Consider the following 17,296-nt stretch of genomic DNA (forward strand, 5'->3'; position numbering starts at 1 on the left):
AGAGATGTTTGATTTGTGTGTCGTCTCATGGGGCTCGAAGCCTTTTGTGGAACGATTTCAAGCATTTTCTGTCTGGTTCTCTTTAGCTCTCATTAGAAATGTCATCAGAACTACTATTTGTTACCACAGGAAGACTAAGGTTTTAATGAAGACACTAGTAGTTAAGAGAAGTAGTTTTAATAGGGATGATCGATATTGTACTACCATGATGTTCAAAAGCATATTTCACCTTGAAAGCGTCACGGAGCAGCAGTGGAACGTCACTGCTTCAAATAGAATCCATTATAGTCTATGGCAGGGGTGGGCAACCCTGGTCCTCGAGGGCCGCTATCCAGCATGTTTTAGTTGTTTTCTTGCTCCAACACACCTGATTCCTGGATTAATCAGCTGTTCAGCAGCTAATCAGGCTCTGCAGTAGCCTGTTATTTACCAGCAGATTCAAACCAGGTGTGTTTAAGCAGAGCAGCAACAACAACCTGCTGGATAGCGACCTTCGAGGGCCAGTATTGCCCACCGCTGGTCTATAGTGTTTTAAACGAGCCGCGACGCAGCCATTTTCAGGTGCATCCCAAAAGCGCTTTGAAGCACAGCTAAAGATAGGGTTGGGTTCTCTTTTTGCAGCAAGCTGCTTCTGGGACACGTCAATTTCTGCTCATGGGGCAACACAGGAAATCCCACATGGTTGTAATATAAAATGCCCGGTAATTTTCTAAATAAAAGTATTGCAGCAAAGCCATTTCATATACGAATCTTACATGTGACCCAACGGCTTATTTACTCCAAGTATCGTTCCAGAAGTGCCCAAGCCAGAGCCATCACTTAAATGAGTCGACGCCTTACTGGGGTCACGTGATCAGAGAAGTGTCATTTGATAAAAAACTAAAAGCCTCTTGACTCGATAGAGGGAGGTCACCTGGAGTTGTTGGATTTTTGTACAAATTTGGCCTTTTAAAGCATGTGGTCCTAAACTATTGATCAGTTATAGAAAGTGTTGTTTTCAGAAAGTTGCTGCTCAGAAAGTGTTTTGTCTCACTCTCATTACTTCTCGTTGCATGTTGAAGCTCTACTTGGAATCTTCGTGAGATGCAACCATGCAAATGATGACTTTTGACAATTTTTCAAGTGCTCTTAAACTTTTGATTGGGGCTGTATCAAGTAAAAGAGGGAGTTTAATTGGTTGGTATCTACATGAGATGTAAACAAATGTCAGAATGTTTCTGACGTTAAAGGGGTCTTATGGTGGGCTGTTCCATCGCTCTTTAATGACCGTTCCATTTTCATGGTCTGTTGATTAGAGTGTGATAAGTCATTTTTTTATCCCATACCAGTGGTGTTCAACCCCTGTCCACCATGTTCCCTACCCAGCATGTTTGGTTGTTACCCTGCTCTAACGCCTAATTCAATGGTTGAATCACCTGTTCAGCAGCTCAATAAGCTCTACAGGAGCCTGTTAATTACCGGCTGATTCATATCAGATGTGTTGGCTCAGAGAGACATAACAATCTTGAGGACCAGGGTTGAAGCACACTGTGCTATACATTTACCAAAGAAGCAGCTCACCTCCACCACCTACATCAGTAACTGCAGTCTCTTTAAAACGTGAACTTTGAATATTTCATTCAGAATCAGAAAATGTCTGCTAAAAACGTTGCTTTGGAGACCAGATATTTTGGTAATTAGTGTTTTTGTCTCCAATGGCTAAGATGCAAAAACCTACGATATTAAAGGATGCAAAACTGGTTAAATTAACACAGATTAGAATGAATTGTTTAGTTGTTGATGTGTTTTTTAACGGAGGATGATGTTTCTCATGCATTCTGTTAATGTAAATATAGGCTAAAGATTTACGTTGACAAAACAATTGTTTAGTCCAATCTTTAAGGAGCAAGTTCACAGAGAAATCTATTTTTTATTGTAATTTTTGTAAGTAAAGTGAAAATAGTCTTTTACCCCTTTTTCCTGCATTAGCCGCTGATAGAAAATACCATACCACTTTTATTTATAAAGCACTGTTAAGATGGCAATACAGCCAACCAAAGCGCTGCACATTATAAAAAACAAGCAAAAAGCATAAAATAGCATAAAACAGTCACATCATAAAACACTCAGATCAGAAAAGCCATGAACTCACCCATCTTGGCTTGTGGCGGGAAGGTCATTGTTGATTTTGCATTCAAGAGAGAACAGAGAACGTCTTAACCAGTAGAAGCTAACCGTTAGCATTAGCATCTCCACTATATGGAAGAACTCTTTCAAAGTTTTATTTGTGGAGATAAAACATGAACATTGCAATGCAAACAGCGTTGACAGAAGACGTGCGTTGCTGTTAGCCAATCAGAAGTGAGATGTCCAAATATAAAGAAATGAGGTTACAAATCCTGCCGTGTTCAGCTGACTTCTCATCTGGCTCACTTCTATTTCCTGAAACAGGAGCGCCAGAGCTTTTTTTACCCCATAGATCAACTCACAAGACATTCATTTATTCTAGAGACCACTGTTAATGTATTTTAAAAAATGAGCGACCGTGGTCTTTAAACTAACAACATGTGTTGTGGTGTGTCTGAGCTAGCAACAGAGTTAGAGGCACTTGTGATTGTTCTCATGGCAGTTAGCTGTGGTGGCCATCTTGACTGTGGCTAAATCCCAACATTCCTCCAGTGATTTCTGTCTGAGTTTTGTTCATGTTCATCCATCTGGTCGAGAGATATTAGCTAACCGACACAAACGGGCAAAAACATTGTTTGTCGTTCAAAGAGGAAAACAAGTCTGCTTCCTCCTGAGCATCCACGTTTATGAATAGTATCACTTCCTTCTGCCGCTGCAGAGTCACTTCCAGGAACTCAGTCCCTCTTGTTCCAACTCTCCACCTGATTCTGACATTTCTGTATCCACAGGATAGCAATTCTGAAGTGATTCAGTTTAGTGAGTAAATCAAGCTGAGGGTTTGATTTTAAAGTCTCTGAGGAGAGGTTTTTCATGGATTCAGCACACAATTGGATGGAGTTTAATGGAATTGTGTTTGTGCTTAAGTGAGATGTTTGTGCTTCACAGAGAACCAGAGGGCAGAAGAGGAAGAGGGTTCCCATGGCAGAGGACCGGGAGGAGAAAGTTGAGGTTTGCTTTTTCTTCCTGCTGCAGCAAACTTATCATAATTGTTTTTCATTTCATTGATTTGTGTATTTATATAGCATCTTCCTGCCACCAGTCAAGCAGGGAAAGGTGCTGAACACAATACAATAAAAGCACACACACACACACACACAACATAGTACGAAAAACGTAGAAGTACACCCTGTAGTAAGATAAAAGCCACGCATCCTTAAAACATTGAGATTCATCAAAATCCATCAGACTACAATAAAAGAATGAAAACAAGAAAGGCCAAAAGCCATCTAAGGGAAAGATAAAGACCTGAAATGCTGCTTCAGTCCTGCTTTACAACTCCAAAATAATGCCAGTAGGGTGGTGGTTCCACAGTTTTGGGGCCATTATTGCAAATGCTCCATTCACTCAACATCTATGCTGAAACCCAGATACCACCGATTAATCCTTATCAGCAGAGCCAAGGGATCTGGAAGGTGCATATTTCTCTAGAAGTGCTGATAGCCAGGGTGGAGCTGTGCCAGCTAGAGATGTTTCCGCCCATAAATGAACCTTGCTGCAGCATTCTGCAGTCTTGAAAGACCTGACTGATTTTATCTGGCATGAAGGAAATTACTATAGTCAAACCTAGACAATGCAAAAGCAGACATCACTATCTCCAAGTTCTTTCGGCGTTATAGCTTATAGAAGTAAGATCCAACCACGGCATTCACTCAGGCATCAAATGACAGAGCGGATTCCAACTTCAGAGGCTCAAGTGTACCCAACGACCCCTGTTTGACTGGCAAATAAATTGAGCTATCGTCAGCATACAGATGGTGTCTTGTGTTCTCCTTTCAAAAAAGCCAAGGGCCCAGAACAGATCCCTGAGGAAGCCCCATTTCGATACATCTTCTGATGAGTATGCACCCATTGACACCCTTCTTTCTGAGAGGCTGGATCTCATCCACTGCGTGGCTGCTCCAGAAAGCCCTACCCACTGCTCCAGGTGGCTCAGCAGGAGCTAGTGGTTGACTGTGCCAAAGGTCGTCATCAAGTTTATAAGCAACAGTGCTACAAAATCCCCAGCATCTTTAACATATCATCAAAACATATAATTTAGGATTTGCTACGCCCAGCGTTAAACCAGGAAGGCCAGGTTTCAACTAAAAAAGATTATAAATATTCATTAACAATGCGGGAGGGTTAAAGGAAAGGTACGGTCAGGCCTTGGTTCTCTGCACACACACACACACATACACACACACACATACACACACACACACCATCAGTCTGTCGACAAAACATCTGAACAGAGATTACTGCTGTTGTAGATTTACTGCCTGGTGTGAGTTGAGTCAGACACTTTGGACCGTCCTGCAGGACAGCTGAAGGTTGATGGGAGGCTGAACTCGGCTCCTTCTAATCCAGTCACATCTCGCCACAGCACTTCTAAGATTATCATTTTTTCTAGTAAAAATACAAAAATACAGTTTTTACTTTGAAACCGTTTTCCTTCTTTTTCAGTGCGGTAATAGTTTTAACTTATTTTACATCTCATTCTCCGCGAGCCTCTGTCCAGGTTTCTAATCCGCCGTGTTTCCATAGGAACCACTGCCACGGGAACGCAGACAACGCCATTCTGCAGTGCAGAAAAAACCAAAAGCTGACGACACAAGGACCGAGTGTGCAACCTGCAAAGGACCGGGCGACAATGAAAACTTAGTGAGGTGAGCTAGTGTATGTGTGTGTGTGTGTGTGTGCGCGTGTGTGTCCTGAGCAGCCATATCCTCCCGATGATTAAAATTCAGTCTTCATTAGGAGGCAGCCGCCCGGCTTTCGGAGTGTGGGGGCCGAGGTGAGACCCCTGTATTGACCTGCCACATACATTTGCTCACTTGATTAAAGGATAATGAAAACCACAATTAATTCTCCTCCCTTCTGGGGAATTCAGCTGTTTAATAAACAGGTTTCTTTGCTGCTATTGCAGCATGTTGTCTTGGAATGATCTTCTTAGAGGAAAGAAATAAATGAATCACCTCAGTCTCATGGCACAGCAGAAGAACGTAGAACTGTGAACGTCTTTTTCTAACCTCACACATGTTAACATGTTGTCACGGTGCTAAAGCAGAACTGTGGTCAGTTTTAAGGCTTTCCTTTGTCATCTTTAACGTTTGTAATGTTGCCAGATAATAGTAATCATTTTATGACATGATTTTGATTCAGGTAAAGTATCATCTGTGTGAACTGTGGTAGATTCAGAAAATGTACATTTTAAAAGTGTTTTAATCATTTTTTGGGTCTCTAAATCTTTTCTCATCACTTTTAGATCCGTTTCTGATTCCATCATTCAACGTAAATAAAAATGGTCCCTAACCAGTTAAAAAAAATTATCTAAGTACTGACTTAGTCCCAGGATCTCAGTGGCCTGTGACTGTTGGAGACAAACAGAATGATCTAGATGGTTCTTAGGGAATTGACTAGTTTTCTTTTTATTATTGTTAATGTTCCTAAAATTATAAACTTGTGTTTGGTTATTATTGCTTTGCTCTAATGGTGTTTGTGGTGCGATGGTCCACATATACACCCCATGGTAAAGGCGACTTTCCATGGGTGGAAAACAAATAGAAACTAGGGATGTCCCGATACAACTTTTTCACTTCCGATACGATACCGATATTACTATGGCGCGGTATGGGGCCAAAATTAAAACTACTGCCCAGCAGCAGGAGGCTATATAAATTCTGAAGCAAACTACCGACCTAATTAATGATAAGCTGGCGCCGGTAACTGAGAGGCTGGCGCTGCTTACTGAGAAATAACACCTTTACCGGCGTTACTACTAGATACACTAGGGAATAGCAGCCCTCGGCTGGTCATTGACTGGTTCACACACTCCCTCTTCTGCCAATTAGCATGGATAGGCTAGCGTTAGCCTGGACTGGCTGGTGTTAGCATTGGAGAGGCTAGCCATTAGCGTACCTAAGCTGGCCACTAGCTGGATTTCCTACCACCTTGACGGACCATTAGCATGGATAGGCTGGCGTTAGCATTGGAGCGGCTAGCCATTAGCGTGCCTAGGCTGGCCACTAGCTGACTAGTGACTCTCCGAGACATGCTAATGGCTAGCCTCTCCGATGCTAATGCCAGCCTATCCATGCTAATGGTCCGTCAAGGTGGTAGGAAATCCAACTAGTGGCCAGCCTAGGCACGCTAATGGCTAGCCTCTCCGATGCTAACGCCAGCCTATCCATGCTAATGGTCGGTCAAGGGGGTAGGAAATCCAGCTAGTGGTCAGCCTAGGCACGCTAATGGCTAGCCTCTCCAATGCTAACACCAGCCCGTCCAGGCTAACGCTAGCCTATCCATGCTAATACACAGCAGAGGGAGTGTGTGAACCAGTCAATGACCAGCCAAGGGCTGCTAGTCCCTAGCGTATCTTGTAGTAACGCCAGTAAACCAACCAACCAAATTTCCCCTTGTGGGACTATTAAAGGATTATTCTATTCTATTCTAAAGGTGCTATTCCTCAGTAAGCAGCGCCAGCCTCTCAGTTACCGGCGCCAGCTTATCATTAATCAGGTCGGTAGTTTGCTTCAGAATTTATATAGCCTCCTGCTGCTGGTCAGTAGTCTTAATTTTGGCCCCCATACAGCGCCATATATTACAGCCTTCAGATTCAGATATAAATCCAATGCGATATCGGCACAAATCATACATACTTTTACCAATTTTGTAGTGTGGAATGTATGAAAGGCTCGATCAAGTGATATTACCCAATCAGAGAACAAGAGCCAGCAACAGCAAGTATGAAAAAAAATGACAAATTTTTTTTTACCATTGGTTGCAAAATGTGAAACTCAACAGACTGCTTATATTGAAGATTTTTAATGCAGTCTGATATAATCCGATACAGTGTTTTTGGGCCGATAACAAATTACTTCCGATATTGAAATCGGAACGGGGCATCCCTAATAGAAACTCGCCCAAACTGCTGTTGCAGTAGAGCTAAATGAGGATAGAAAGACTTTAGGTAATGGCTTTAGTTTCAATTAAAGACACAGCAGATAAAAACTGGTGTTTGCCATGACTCTACATCATGGAACAACCAACACAACGAAAACTGCCAAAACAAAAGGTTTAAATTGTAACTTCAGAGATAAGCTAACTCTAGTTCACGGAGACTGATGTTCACTCCTTGGTCCATGTTGACCTCTGCCAGTTCTTTAGAGAAAGGTCTAGGGCCCTCAGTCATCAAATGCTTGTAGAAACCGTTCTATAATTCATCGGATGACTGAAATTCAGAATGCTCGCGTGAACGATCTAAATCCTGATTCATCAAACACGCGTTCGTCACTTGCACGCATGTTTTTCCACAATCAACTTTTGATAAATGCTACCTGTACGTTCCGAGGTGCTTGTGTTCGTTAACATCCATTTACATACAGAAATGCTCTAGATTAACCATATTTGATCACGCCACGTCCTCGGCTCATGAGGGGAATCCCTGCACCCCCACTAAAAAATAGGAGAACTCCAGTGACAGTGAGAGCGCGGCTCTAGTTTTTGAAGCAAAGGTGAACCAATCGTGATTCAGAGGTGGTAACCAGAGGTGAGGTCCCTGTCAGAAATGGTAAATGGCCTGTATTTGATAAAGCACTTTCTAGAGTCCTGGAACCCCTCAAGGTGCTTTACAACAAAATCTGTCATTCACACACACACATATACACCCTGGTGGTGATGAGCCACATTGTAGCCACACGTGCCCTGCGGCATACTGACAGAGACGAGTCTGCCCTACACAGGCGACACCGGTCCCTCCTACCACCACTTGCAGGCAAGGCGGGTTAGGTGTCTTGTGCAAGGACACAACGACAGCAAGAGACTGAGCAGGGCTCGATCCTGCAACCTTCTGATTACGGGGCGAGCACTTAACTCCTGTGCCACCATCGCACTGAAAGTTCCATTCTGTTGTCATTTACAGTTTACGTCTAATGGGCTCGACACACGGGAGGCGACAAACGACCTTGATCAGTGAAATTTGTCGCTGTCGCTTTTATTACCTGTCACACGGAAGGCGACCTGCGGCAGCGGCCAGCGGCAAAGCCGTCTACGCGTTCTGTTCCATGGCGAAATTGAAACTTCCGTTGTTTTGTTTGGCTGTGTCACGTTGGAGGTAATTAAGGTTATTTAAGCGGTTCAGAGTTAATAAAGTGGTAGATATGATGTTTCACAAGTTGCTGCTAGAGTTATGTGAAATCTTACTTCTGATTTTACTATATAAAACATAATAATAATCAACTTCTCCTCCATGTTTGCTCGGAGATGTGCGGAGCATCCTGTCCGCTCATTGGTCAGTGAATGAAACCTCTGTTGATTGGTCCTCGTCCGAGCGACAGTGATGAAAAGTTGAAAATGTTTCAACTTTCTGGGATCGCGTCGCTGGGTCGTACGTGCATGACACGTGCACGAGTGCAAACTTTCACACACACGTTTTTCGCGTTTCGCTTGGTAGGAGAGAGACCCGCAATTATCGCTTTGTCGCGCATGTCTCATTGAAAATGAATGGAGAAGAGGCGATGTCGCCTCCCGTGTGTCGAGCCAATAAGGAGTTGAATGCAAGTTTTGTTTGGAGTTAGTTTTACTCTGGTTTGGAAAGTTTGAGTGCATCCTTATATGTTGGCTAGAAAGCCGTCAGTCAGTTTGGTTACCTTGGCAACGTGTATAGGATCCAATGACTGAAGAAAATATATACCAGTCCGCCCTGACATCACCCGTAGGTTTCTAAAGAGATGAGTATAAGCCCAACAGGCAGTTCAAACCACTGCCATCTTGGCCGCATCACACATCTCGTTACTCCTGGACAATTCTAAAATGGGCGAAGAGGTGGAACTGAGAGTGCTACTGTGAGGATTTGATCAGTTGTGGGATCTGGTGTAGCTACGAGCTAACTGAAGCTAATGGAGGTTTGCGGGCGCTTTTAGACAGAAAAAAGTGGTTGTCCGTCTCTAACGTGAAACACACCTCCCATTAGAGAGCTCCACAGACGGCCAACATGGCTACAGTGTAGCACCACAGCGTTCTGAGCCGAACAACCAGAGTACTCGGCAGCTCCCGCTCTGCTGCTTTGTCTGTGACCCGAGCTCCGCGAAGCTTCCCCTGCAGAATGGAGACAGTACAGAGTTTCTATACCCAACATGTCATATTTCAACCCATTTTTGATTAAGCAATGTTATATTCACTTTATCACATCATTTTACCGTATTTAACCCGTGAAGTACAGAAATATAATTTTACTTGCCAAAAACATGTCCGGTAATTGCACTTTTAACATCGGAACACAAACACACTCACTCCCACACGCCAGCCAACGAGTTGTCATGACTGTCTTCAGGCTCTGCAGATGTCTGTTAATTACCTGCTGGTTGAAATCAGGTGTGTTGAAACAGAGTTAAAACTAAAACATGCTGTAATTGAACACCTCTGCCCTAGTGAATGAGAGGGGAGCTGCAATTTCAACTCTTTCAACAGGGCGAGTTTGCCCCTTGGTATATTTGGGGAGCAGAGTGGGAAGAGGTTCCAGGGTCTTCTTATGGATAAATCCTAAAGTCTGTCGCTCCACAAAGGATCCCAAATCATCATAGCTCCAGAAAAGACGCATTTTGGTCACTCACAAAGGTCTAGCAGGCGTGCATATTGACCAGTCTGTATCTGCTGCATTCTCATCGATCAGATCAGCGCGCTCGCGGAAGGCATGTCCTGTCCGCAGTGCACACTCTGCCAAATCCTCCAATAACACCAGAGCAGCCATGCCACAATGTCAGATTCCTGTCAGTCACAGGTGTCTAACACCAGTTATGTGATGAAGCCGTTTCTCCATAGACAGAATTACTGATTGGGTAAATATTTTATCTGGATGAGGAACATGCGTGGATGACTGAGACCTTCAGTGTTGCAGTTCCCCCGTTCTACCACTAGATGCTTTTCGTATGTTTAGGAACGTTTCTTCACACTAGTACAAAATAGTAAATACCGCACAATGCGTAAAATTGTTCCAATGCATGAAAGACGCGCAGATCTGTGCATGAGTATGGTTGATAAATGAGGCCCCATGACCTTTTTACAATCTGTTGTTTGGATAACATCCAGAGGATGCAGGAATATCATTTGTTGTCTGGAGTCTGTTTAGGGGCAGAAGCAGATCCACCACAGTTTTATGTTTGTCTCGGTTTAACTGGAATAACTGAAGCATCGTGGGAAGGGTTCTGGTCGGGGTTTGAGGTGTGCTGCCCTGACTCTTTCTATCTTTGCATTGCACAGGTTGTGAGAGCCGGGCAGCCACCTCACCTCACCTCACCTCCCATAAAATCTCGGGACTGATGACCGTTGGCTTAGAGACAGAGAAAGAGAGGGGGAGAGAGAGAGAAAGAGGCAAATTGAAGCTCGAATCGGGCCGAAGAACAAGACCGTCACATCGCTCCGCAGCACCTCTGATCCAAAGTGGACAGCACAAATAGGAGCAAAACATGAAACCATCCATGGCCACATTGATTTTAATGAAGTTTCTCTTTTCTATGTCTAACATGTTTTACACTGTAACAGAATATGAAGTGTAATGTTTGTGTTGAAATGGTTAATTAACTCTGGTTAGGAAACACCACATTCTGGTATTCATGCTTCCTTGTTCTGAGAAAACAACCCCAAACCACAGAGGTTCTCCAGCACAAGCCTTTCTGCTTCAGTTAGGTAGAAGTGGACCAGATGGTTGGTATCAACCCCAGAAAATCTCTAAAATTACCTCAATCTGACAAAAGTCACAAAAACAAAATGAAGTGAAAATCAACTCATGAGCATGAGACGTTACTTTTAAATTCAAGTTTAACAGCAGAACTTCAATAAACAATCTACTCAAACTGGTTTGGTCTAAAGTTATGTAACATGTAACTTAATATTTACTTGTTCCTCCTGAGGAGATCAATGGATTTCTGTAACTTTCAGGGGGACTTCTCACCTGTTTACAGGTGTTCTGACCTTTTTTTAGTGTGTCTTGTTACCTTTAGCTGGTTGGAGATGGTCTTCTAACCTTCAGATGGTTGGAGATAGTCTTCTAGCCTTTAGCTGGTTGGAAATGGTCTTCTAGCCTTTAGCTGGTTGGAAATGGTCTTCTAGCCTTTAGCTGGTTGGAGATGGTCTTCTAACCTTCAGATGGTAGGAGATGGTCTTCTGGCCTTTAGCTGGTTGGAGATGGTCTTCTAGCCTTTAGCTGGTTGGAGATGGTTTTATAACCTTCAGCTGGTTGGAGATGGTCTTCTAGCCTTCAGCTGGTTGGAGATGGTTTTATAACCTTCAGCTGGTTGGAGATGGTTTTATAACCTTCAGCTGGTTGGAGATGGTCTTCTAGCCTTCAGCTGGTTGGAGATGGTTTTATAACCTTCAGCTGGTTGGAGATGGTCTTCTAGCCTTCAGCTGGTTGGAGATGGTTTTATAACCTTCAGCTGGTTGGAGATGGTCTTCTAGCCTTCAGCTGGTTGGAGATGGTTTTATAACCTTCAGCTGGTTGGAGATGGTCTTCTAGCCTTTAGCTGGATGGAGATGGTCTTCTGGCCTTTAGCTGGTTGGACATGGTCTTCTGGCCTTTAGCTGGTTGGAGATGGTCTTCTAGCCTTTAGCTGGATGGAGATGGTCTTCTGGCCTTTAGCTGGTTGGAGATGGTTTTATAACCTTCAGCTGGTTGGAGATGGTCTTCTAGCCTTCAGCTCGTTGGAGATGGTTTTATAACCTTCAGCTGGTTGGAGATGGTCTTTAGCCTTCAGCTGGTTGGAGATGGTTTTATAACCTTCAGCTGGTTGGAGATGGTCTTCTAGCCTTTAGCTGGATGGAGATGGTCTTCTGGCCTTTAGCTGGTTGGACATGGTCTTCTGGCCTTTAGCTGGTTGGAGATGGTCTTCTTGCCTTCAGCTGGTTGGAGATGGTTTTATAACCTTCAGCTGGTTGGAGATGGTCTTCTAGCCTTCAGCTGGTTGGAGATGGTTTTATAACCTTCAGCTGGATGGAGATGGTCTTCTGGCCTTTAGCTGGTTGGACATGGTCTTCTGGCCTTTAGCTGGTTGGAGATGGTCTTCTTGCCTTCAGCTGGTTGGAGATGGTTTTATAACCTTCAGCTGGTTGGAGATGGTCTTCTAGCCTTCAGCTGGTTGGAGATGGTTTTATAACCTTCAGCTGGTTGGAGATGGTCTTCTGGCCTTAAGCTGGTTGGAGATGGTCTTCTAGCCTTTAGCTGGATGGAGATGGTCTTCTGGCCTTCAGCTGGTTGGAGATGGTTTTATAACCTTCAGCTGGTTGGAGATGGTCTTCTAGCCTTCAGCTGGTTGGAGATGGTTTTATAACCTTCAGCTGGTTGGAGATGGTCTTTAGCCTTTAGCTGGATGGGGATGGTCTTCTGGCCTTTAGCTGGTTGGACATGGTCTTCTGGTCTTTAGCTGGTTGGAGATGGTTTTATAACCTTCAGCTGGTTGGAGATGGTCTTCTAGCCTTCAGCTGGTTGGAGATGGTTTTATAACCTTCAGCTGGTTGGAGATGGTCTTCTAGCCTTTAGCTGGATGGAGATGGTCTTCTGGCCTTTAGCTGGTTAGACATGGTCTTCTGGCCTTTAGCTGGTTGGAGATGGTCTTCTTGCCTTCAGCTGGTTGGAGATGGTTTTATAACCTTCAGCTGGTTGGAGATGGTCTTCTAGCCTTCAGCTGGTTGGAGATGGTTTTATAACCTTCAGCTGGTTGGAGATGGTCTTCTAGCCTTCAGCTGGTTGGAGATGGTTTTATAACCTTCAGCTGGTTGGAGATGGTCTTCTAGCCTTTAGCTGGATGGAGATGGTCTTCTGGCCTTTAGCTGGTTGGACATGGTCTTCTGGCCTTTAGCTGGTTGGAGATGGTCTTCTTGCCTTCAGCTGGTTGGAGATGGTTTTATAACCTTCAGCTGGTTGGAGATGGTCTTCTAGCCTTCAGCTGGTTGGAGATGGTTTTATAACCTTCAGCTGGTTGGAGATGGTCTTCTGGCCTTAAGCTGGTTGGAGATGGTCTTCTAGCCCTTCCTTTGAACATGCTAGTCAATAATTGTCCACTAATCTGAGACAACTGTGTCCTCAGCTTTTGGTGGTCTGTATCCAGTGTGGTACACACCATGATACCACAGTATCAGCTATTAAACAAGCAGTCTGACTGACCAGACTGAAGAACATCTGGATGCTGATTACAGGACACCCCTGACTTTAACACGTCCCTGTGGACTAATTAGTTCTAGAGAAACCATCCTTTTAGTCCAAACCAGTTTATTTAGTTTGTTTATTAAAATTGTTCTCTTGAGCCACGATTCAAAACCAATTCTGGTTTTCCTGAGTAATTTTGTAGGAGATGTTTTTGTTTTTCAATTTCAGGTATTTCATTTCTTCATCGGACCAGTACCAAATATTTGTCTGTAAAAACAAACATTCCTCATTTGAGATTTAACTGTATTATTTCCGTCCCACATATTTTAGTACACCCTCGACCCAAAGACTACTGGAAGAGAACAGGCTTGATTAGCTGGATAATTATTACTAGGTTTTATTCATTTATTTATTTTTTGATCAGTTGGGTTGTTTCTGTCTGACCTGAACTAGTTTTGCAGAATCTCCAGCCTGGTTCACACCTGCTCTGTCCTCTCTGTGCCTCCAACCTTCAGACAACTATTCTGTTAAATCAACGTGATTTTTTTTATTCCCTCCCTGTGTGGCCTCTAATCAGGACTAATCAGTATTATTGATTGAAGCCAGCCAATCATTGCAGTAATTAGCGCTCTTGAGCTGTGGCTTTCAGACACCCGGGTTGTGTTTTTAACTATTAGAAGGACCAGGACTCCCAAGAGAAGTCGTTGTTGGTTAAAAAAATAAATACAATTGCTCTTTCTGGTTCATCCTGTAACAAAGTGGTGTGTTAGTACTAGAGAGCGTGTAGTTAGCTGTTGTAGCTTTTAGTGTAGACATGTTCAGAAGTCTTCCTCCGTCTCTGGATCTTTGAGTGACAGTGAAACTGGCACATGCTCAGAATAAGACCCGGCTCCATGTCCCTGCCGACCCAGGCTCTGTCAGACGCTTGTCCTCCTGTCAGGACTTGTCACATACTGGCCTCTTGTGCACGGCCCTATGTGCACCTTCCAACCCTCTCAGGCTTTCTGCCTCCAGCTTCAGGTCCATGTTGGTGTTTGGGGATGGGACCTCCGTGCGACCAGGGTCTGGTGGTTTCCAGTGCATGGTTCTGTATTTACCAGATCTGCTCGGTGATGTAACACTAAGTGACGTGATGTTGTGGTTCGGTAGTGTAACCGCGTGTACAGTATTTATTGAAAAGCTTGTTTTGTGCCTCTTATTTATTCGGTGTTGTGTTGTGAACGGTCGCCTTGCTCTGAAACGACTGTATTTTCTGTATTTGTTCTGTGATTTAGGGAGAGTTTCTGCTGTATTCATCGTGCAATGTAAGAATGAATGTTTCTCCTCGTGTGTGTGATGTGTCTTAGCATCTAGCTCCTGGAAATTAGCTGTAGATTTAATAAACTCTTGATTTCTTTCTCTCCTCATTGCTGCAGTGATAAATGAGTGTCAGACAGCTAATTAATTGTTCTAAAGGCGCGGCATCGGCGGTCCGTTTGTGCGTGTAATGCCCCTTGTCATCAGTGATTTATCACCTGGGAAGTGGCCTTCGTGTTTTGTGGAGGAGGTTCAGAAGAAATCCACAAAGATAAAAGACCTAAATGAATCTGCAGTCACATCCAAAGTGACTTTAAAGGAAATTGTACTAGCTTGTATTTGAGCATCTGAATATCTTCATGTTTCCTCTGGGCCTTTGGAATCCAGAGCTAAAATATGCTCATTAGCTGATCCAACGTATGAAGAGATCCCATCAGTTAGCAGGTCAGCTCATCTTTCAACACACATTAGGTGTGTTTCCATTAGCTGCTCTTCAGGGTAGATTTACAGGAGCCTCCCGACATGTGCGTGTCTCCACTTGACGGAATGGCCGTTTTCTGGGCCCCTTTCAGGGTGAGTAGGTACTCATAGTGTCCTGGAAAACAGCCCGATGCAGTTGATGCAGTCAGAAGTGATGTTTTTTCACTGCTTTTGGCACATTCAACGTGTTTTTTGCGCCAGCTGATGATGTAACTCACAACGCAGAGGTCTCAATGTGCTGATGTTTAAGCAAATCCCTAAACATCAGCCAAACTGTAGATGAAACAGCTAAGAGGACCGGGCCTTCAGATCTCCTGGTCATTTTCCCCCTCGCTGCATTTACCCTGAAGTTCCAGAAAAGGAAACGCACCTACTGATTCTAGTTTGGAGGCCGACAACTGTTTCTGATTAATGTGCAGCTCTGATCTACTGATACTGAACATACTAGCTTTCATATCTCTGATTAAGTCTTAGATTCTGGTTCTGGGAGTAAACTCTTCCATGTGCAAAATTATATTTACAGATCCCAAAAGATGGTTTCTGATTGGCTGAGAACAGATTGAGCTAATCATGCTAATGACGGCCTGGTCCAATCATCATATGTTTTTAGGATAAATCAATCTTCTGATTAGCCATTTTATTATGACCACGCTAAAGCCGTAATCCCATCACCACAGTACCCACTGAGTGCAGCTCGACGTAAATCAACCCAACTGCATAGTCCAGGTGTTGTTCCAGTACAACTGGGAAACGGCTCCAGTGGGTGGATGGGCATGCAGTGAGATGGGCACTATCCATGAGCGTGAGGTGATCTGTACCCAACACACCTGGAGCTTCTGTCAAGTGTTTTCTTCACTGGGACCACTCATTGACCAGTACTAGATCAGTTTGGGTTCAGGAATCAGTCATTTATTATTTTAATAAATAATAAATAAACACACTTTAAATTAATCATGCAGGTAAAATTCTATGCATTTCCTTGTAATACAGGCCAAGGTAAGTACACCAGCAACAACTATCTAATTTTAATACAGGATAAGTATTTAGTTTGAGACAAATGGTAAATGGTCTGTATTTGATATAGCGCCCTCTAGAGTTCTGGAACACAGGACTCAGTAAGTCATTCACACACTGATGGTAATGAGCTACGATGTAGCCACAGCTGCCCTGCGGTGAACTGACAGAAGCGAGGCTGCCAAGCACTGGCGCCACTGGTCCCTCCGACCACCACCAGCAGGCAAGATGGGTTAAGTGTCTTACCCAAAGACACAATGACAGCGACAAACTGAGCGGCGCTCAAACCTGCAACCTTCCAGTTATGGAGCAAGCACTTGACTCCTGTGGCACCGTCACCCCACAAGTATTATTCAATCTCGTTTTACAAGTATTGGCTCTTATTCTGAGATGGATTATTTCACATTGAGATCGACAGGCGGATTGGGGCAGCGTCTGCAGTGATGCGCACACTGAACCGGTCTGTTGTGGTGAAGAAGGAGCTGAGCCGAAGACCAAGGCTCTCGATTTACCAGTCAATCGCCCACCCAGTCCTCACCTATGGTCATGAGCTTTGGGCATGACCGAAAGAACAAGATCAGGGATTCAAGCGGCCGAAATGAGTTTTGTCCATTGGGTGGCCGGGCTCAGCCTTAGGAATAGGGTGAGGAGCTCAGACATTCGGGAGAGACTCGGAGTAGAGCCGCTGCTCCTCCATATCGAGAGGAGTCAGTTGAGGTGGTTTGGGCATCTTGTTAGGATGCCTCCTGGACACCTCCCCAGGAAGGTGTTTTGGGCATGTCCTGCCAGCAGGAGGCCCCCTGGTCGACCCAGGACACGTTGGAGAAAGTACATCTCCGAACTGATCCAGGAACGCCTTGGGGTCCTGCCGGAGGAGCTGGTGGAGGTGGCCGGAGAGAGGATGGTCTGGAGCTCCCTAGTTGGGATGCTGCCCCCGCGACCCGGACCCGGATAGGTGGAAGAAGACGAGACGAGATAATTTCACTATGAAAGAATGATTAAAAAAAGACCAGTTTTACTACACAAATAATTATGAACACAAATAAATTAGTTTCCTACCTTGCATAAGTTCTTATTTATGAATATTTTAATACAGGTTGTAACCGGGGTTGTTTCTTTCTTTTCTTTTACAAATAATTATTTTCTCGCAGTACCAAACGTACTTATAACAACCAAGAGTTCATAGTTACTATATATTAGCAGTAAGTATTTAGTATTAACCCA

The 17,296-nt window shown here is 44.0% G+C and overlaps 1 protein-coding gene across 5 annotated transcripts in view; it reads left to right on the forward strand.

The window, feature by feature from the left end:
* Positions 1-17,296, forward strand: part of phf14 (PHD finger protein 14) — a 193,119-nt gene that overhangs the window by 101,457 nt on the left and 74,366 nt on the right. For 4 of the 5 annotated variants that reach the window (XM_054745836.2, XM_054745831.2, XM_054745829.2 and 1 more), the window contains exons 15-16: positions 3,052-3,114; positions 4,690-4,811. In XM_054745836.2, coding sequence (XP_054601811.1) covers positions 3,052-3,114; positions 4,690-4,811 — 185 coding nt within the window. Of the gene's footprint in view, positions 1-3,051; positions 3,115-4,689; positions 4,812-10,401; positions 14,689-17,296 lie in introns of those variants that run through there. The other variant, XM_054745842.2, reaches the window with a different exon arrangement.

Source organism: Nothobranchius furzeri, chromosome 11, assembly GCF_043380555.1.
Source record: "Nothobranchius furzeri strain GRZ-AD chromosome 11, NfurGRZ-RIMD1, whole genome shotgun sequence".
Taxonomy (NCBI): Eukaryota; Metazoa; Chordata; class Actinopteri; order Cyprinodontiformes; family Nothobranchiidae; genus Nothobranchius; species Nothobranchius furzeri.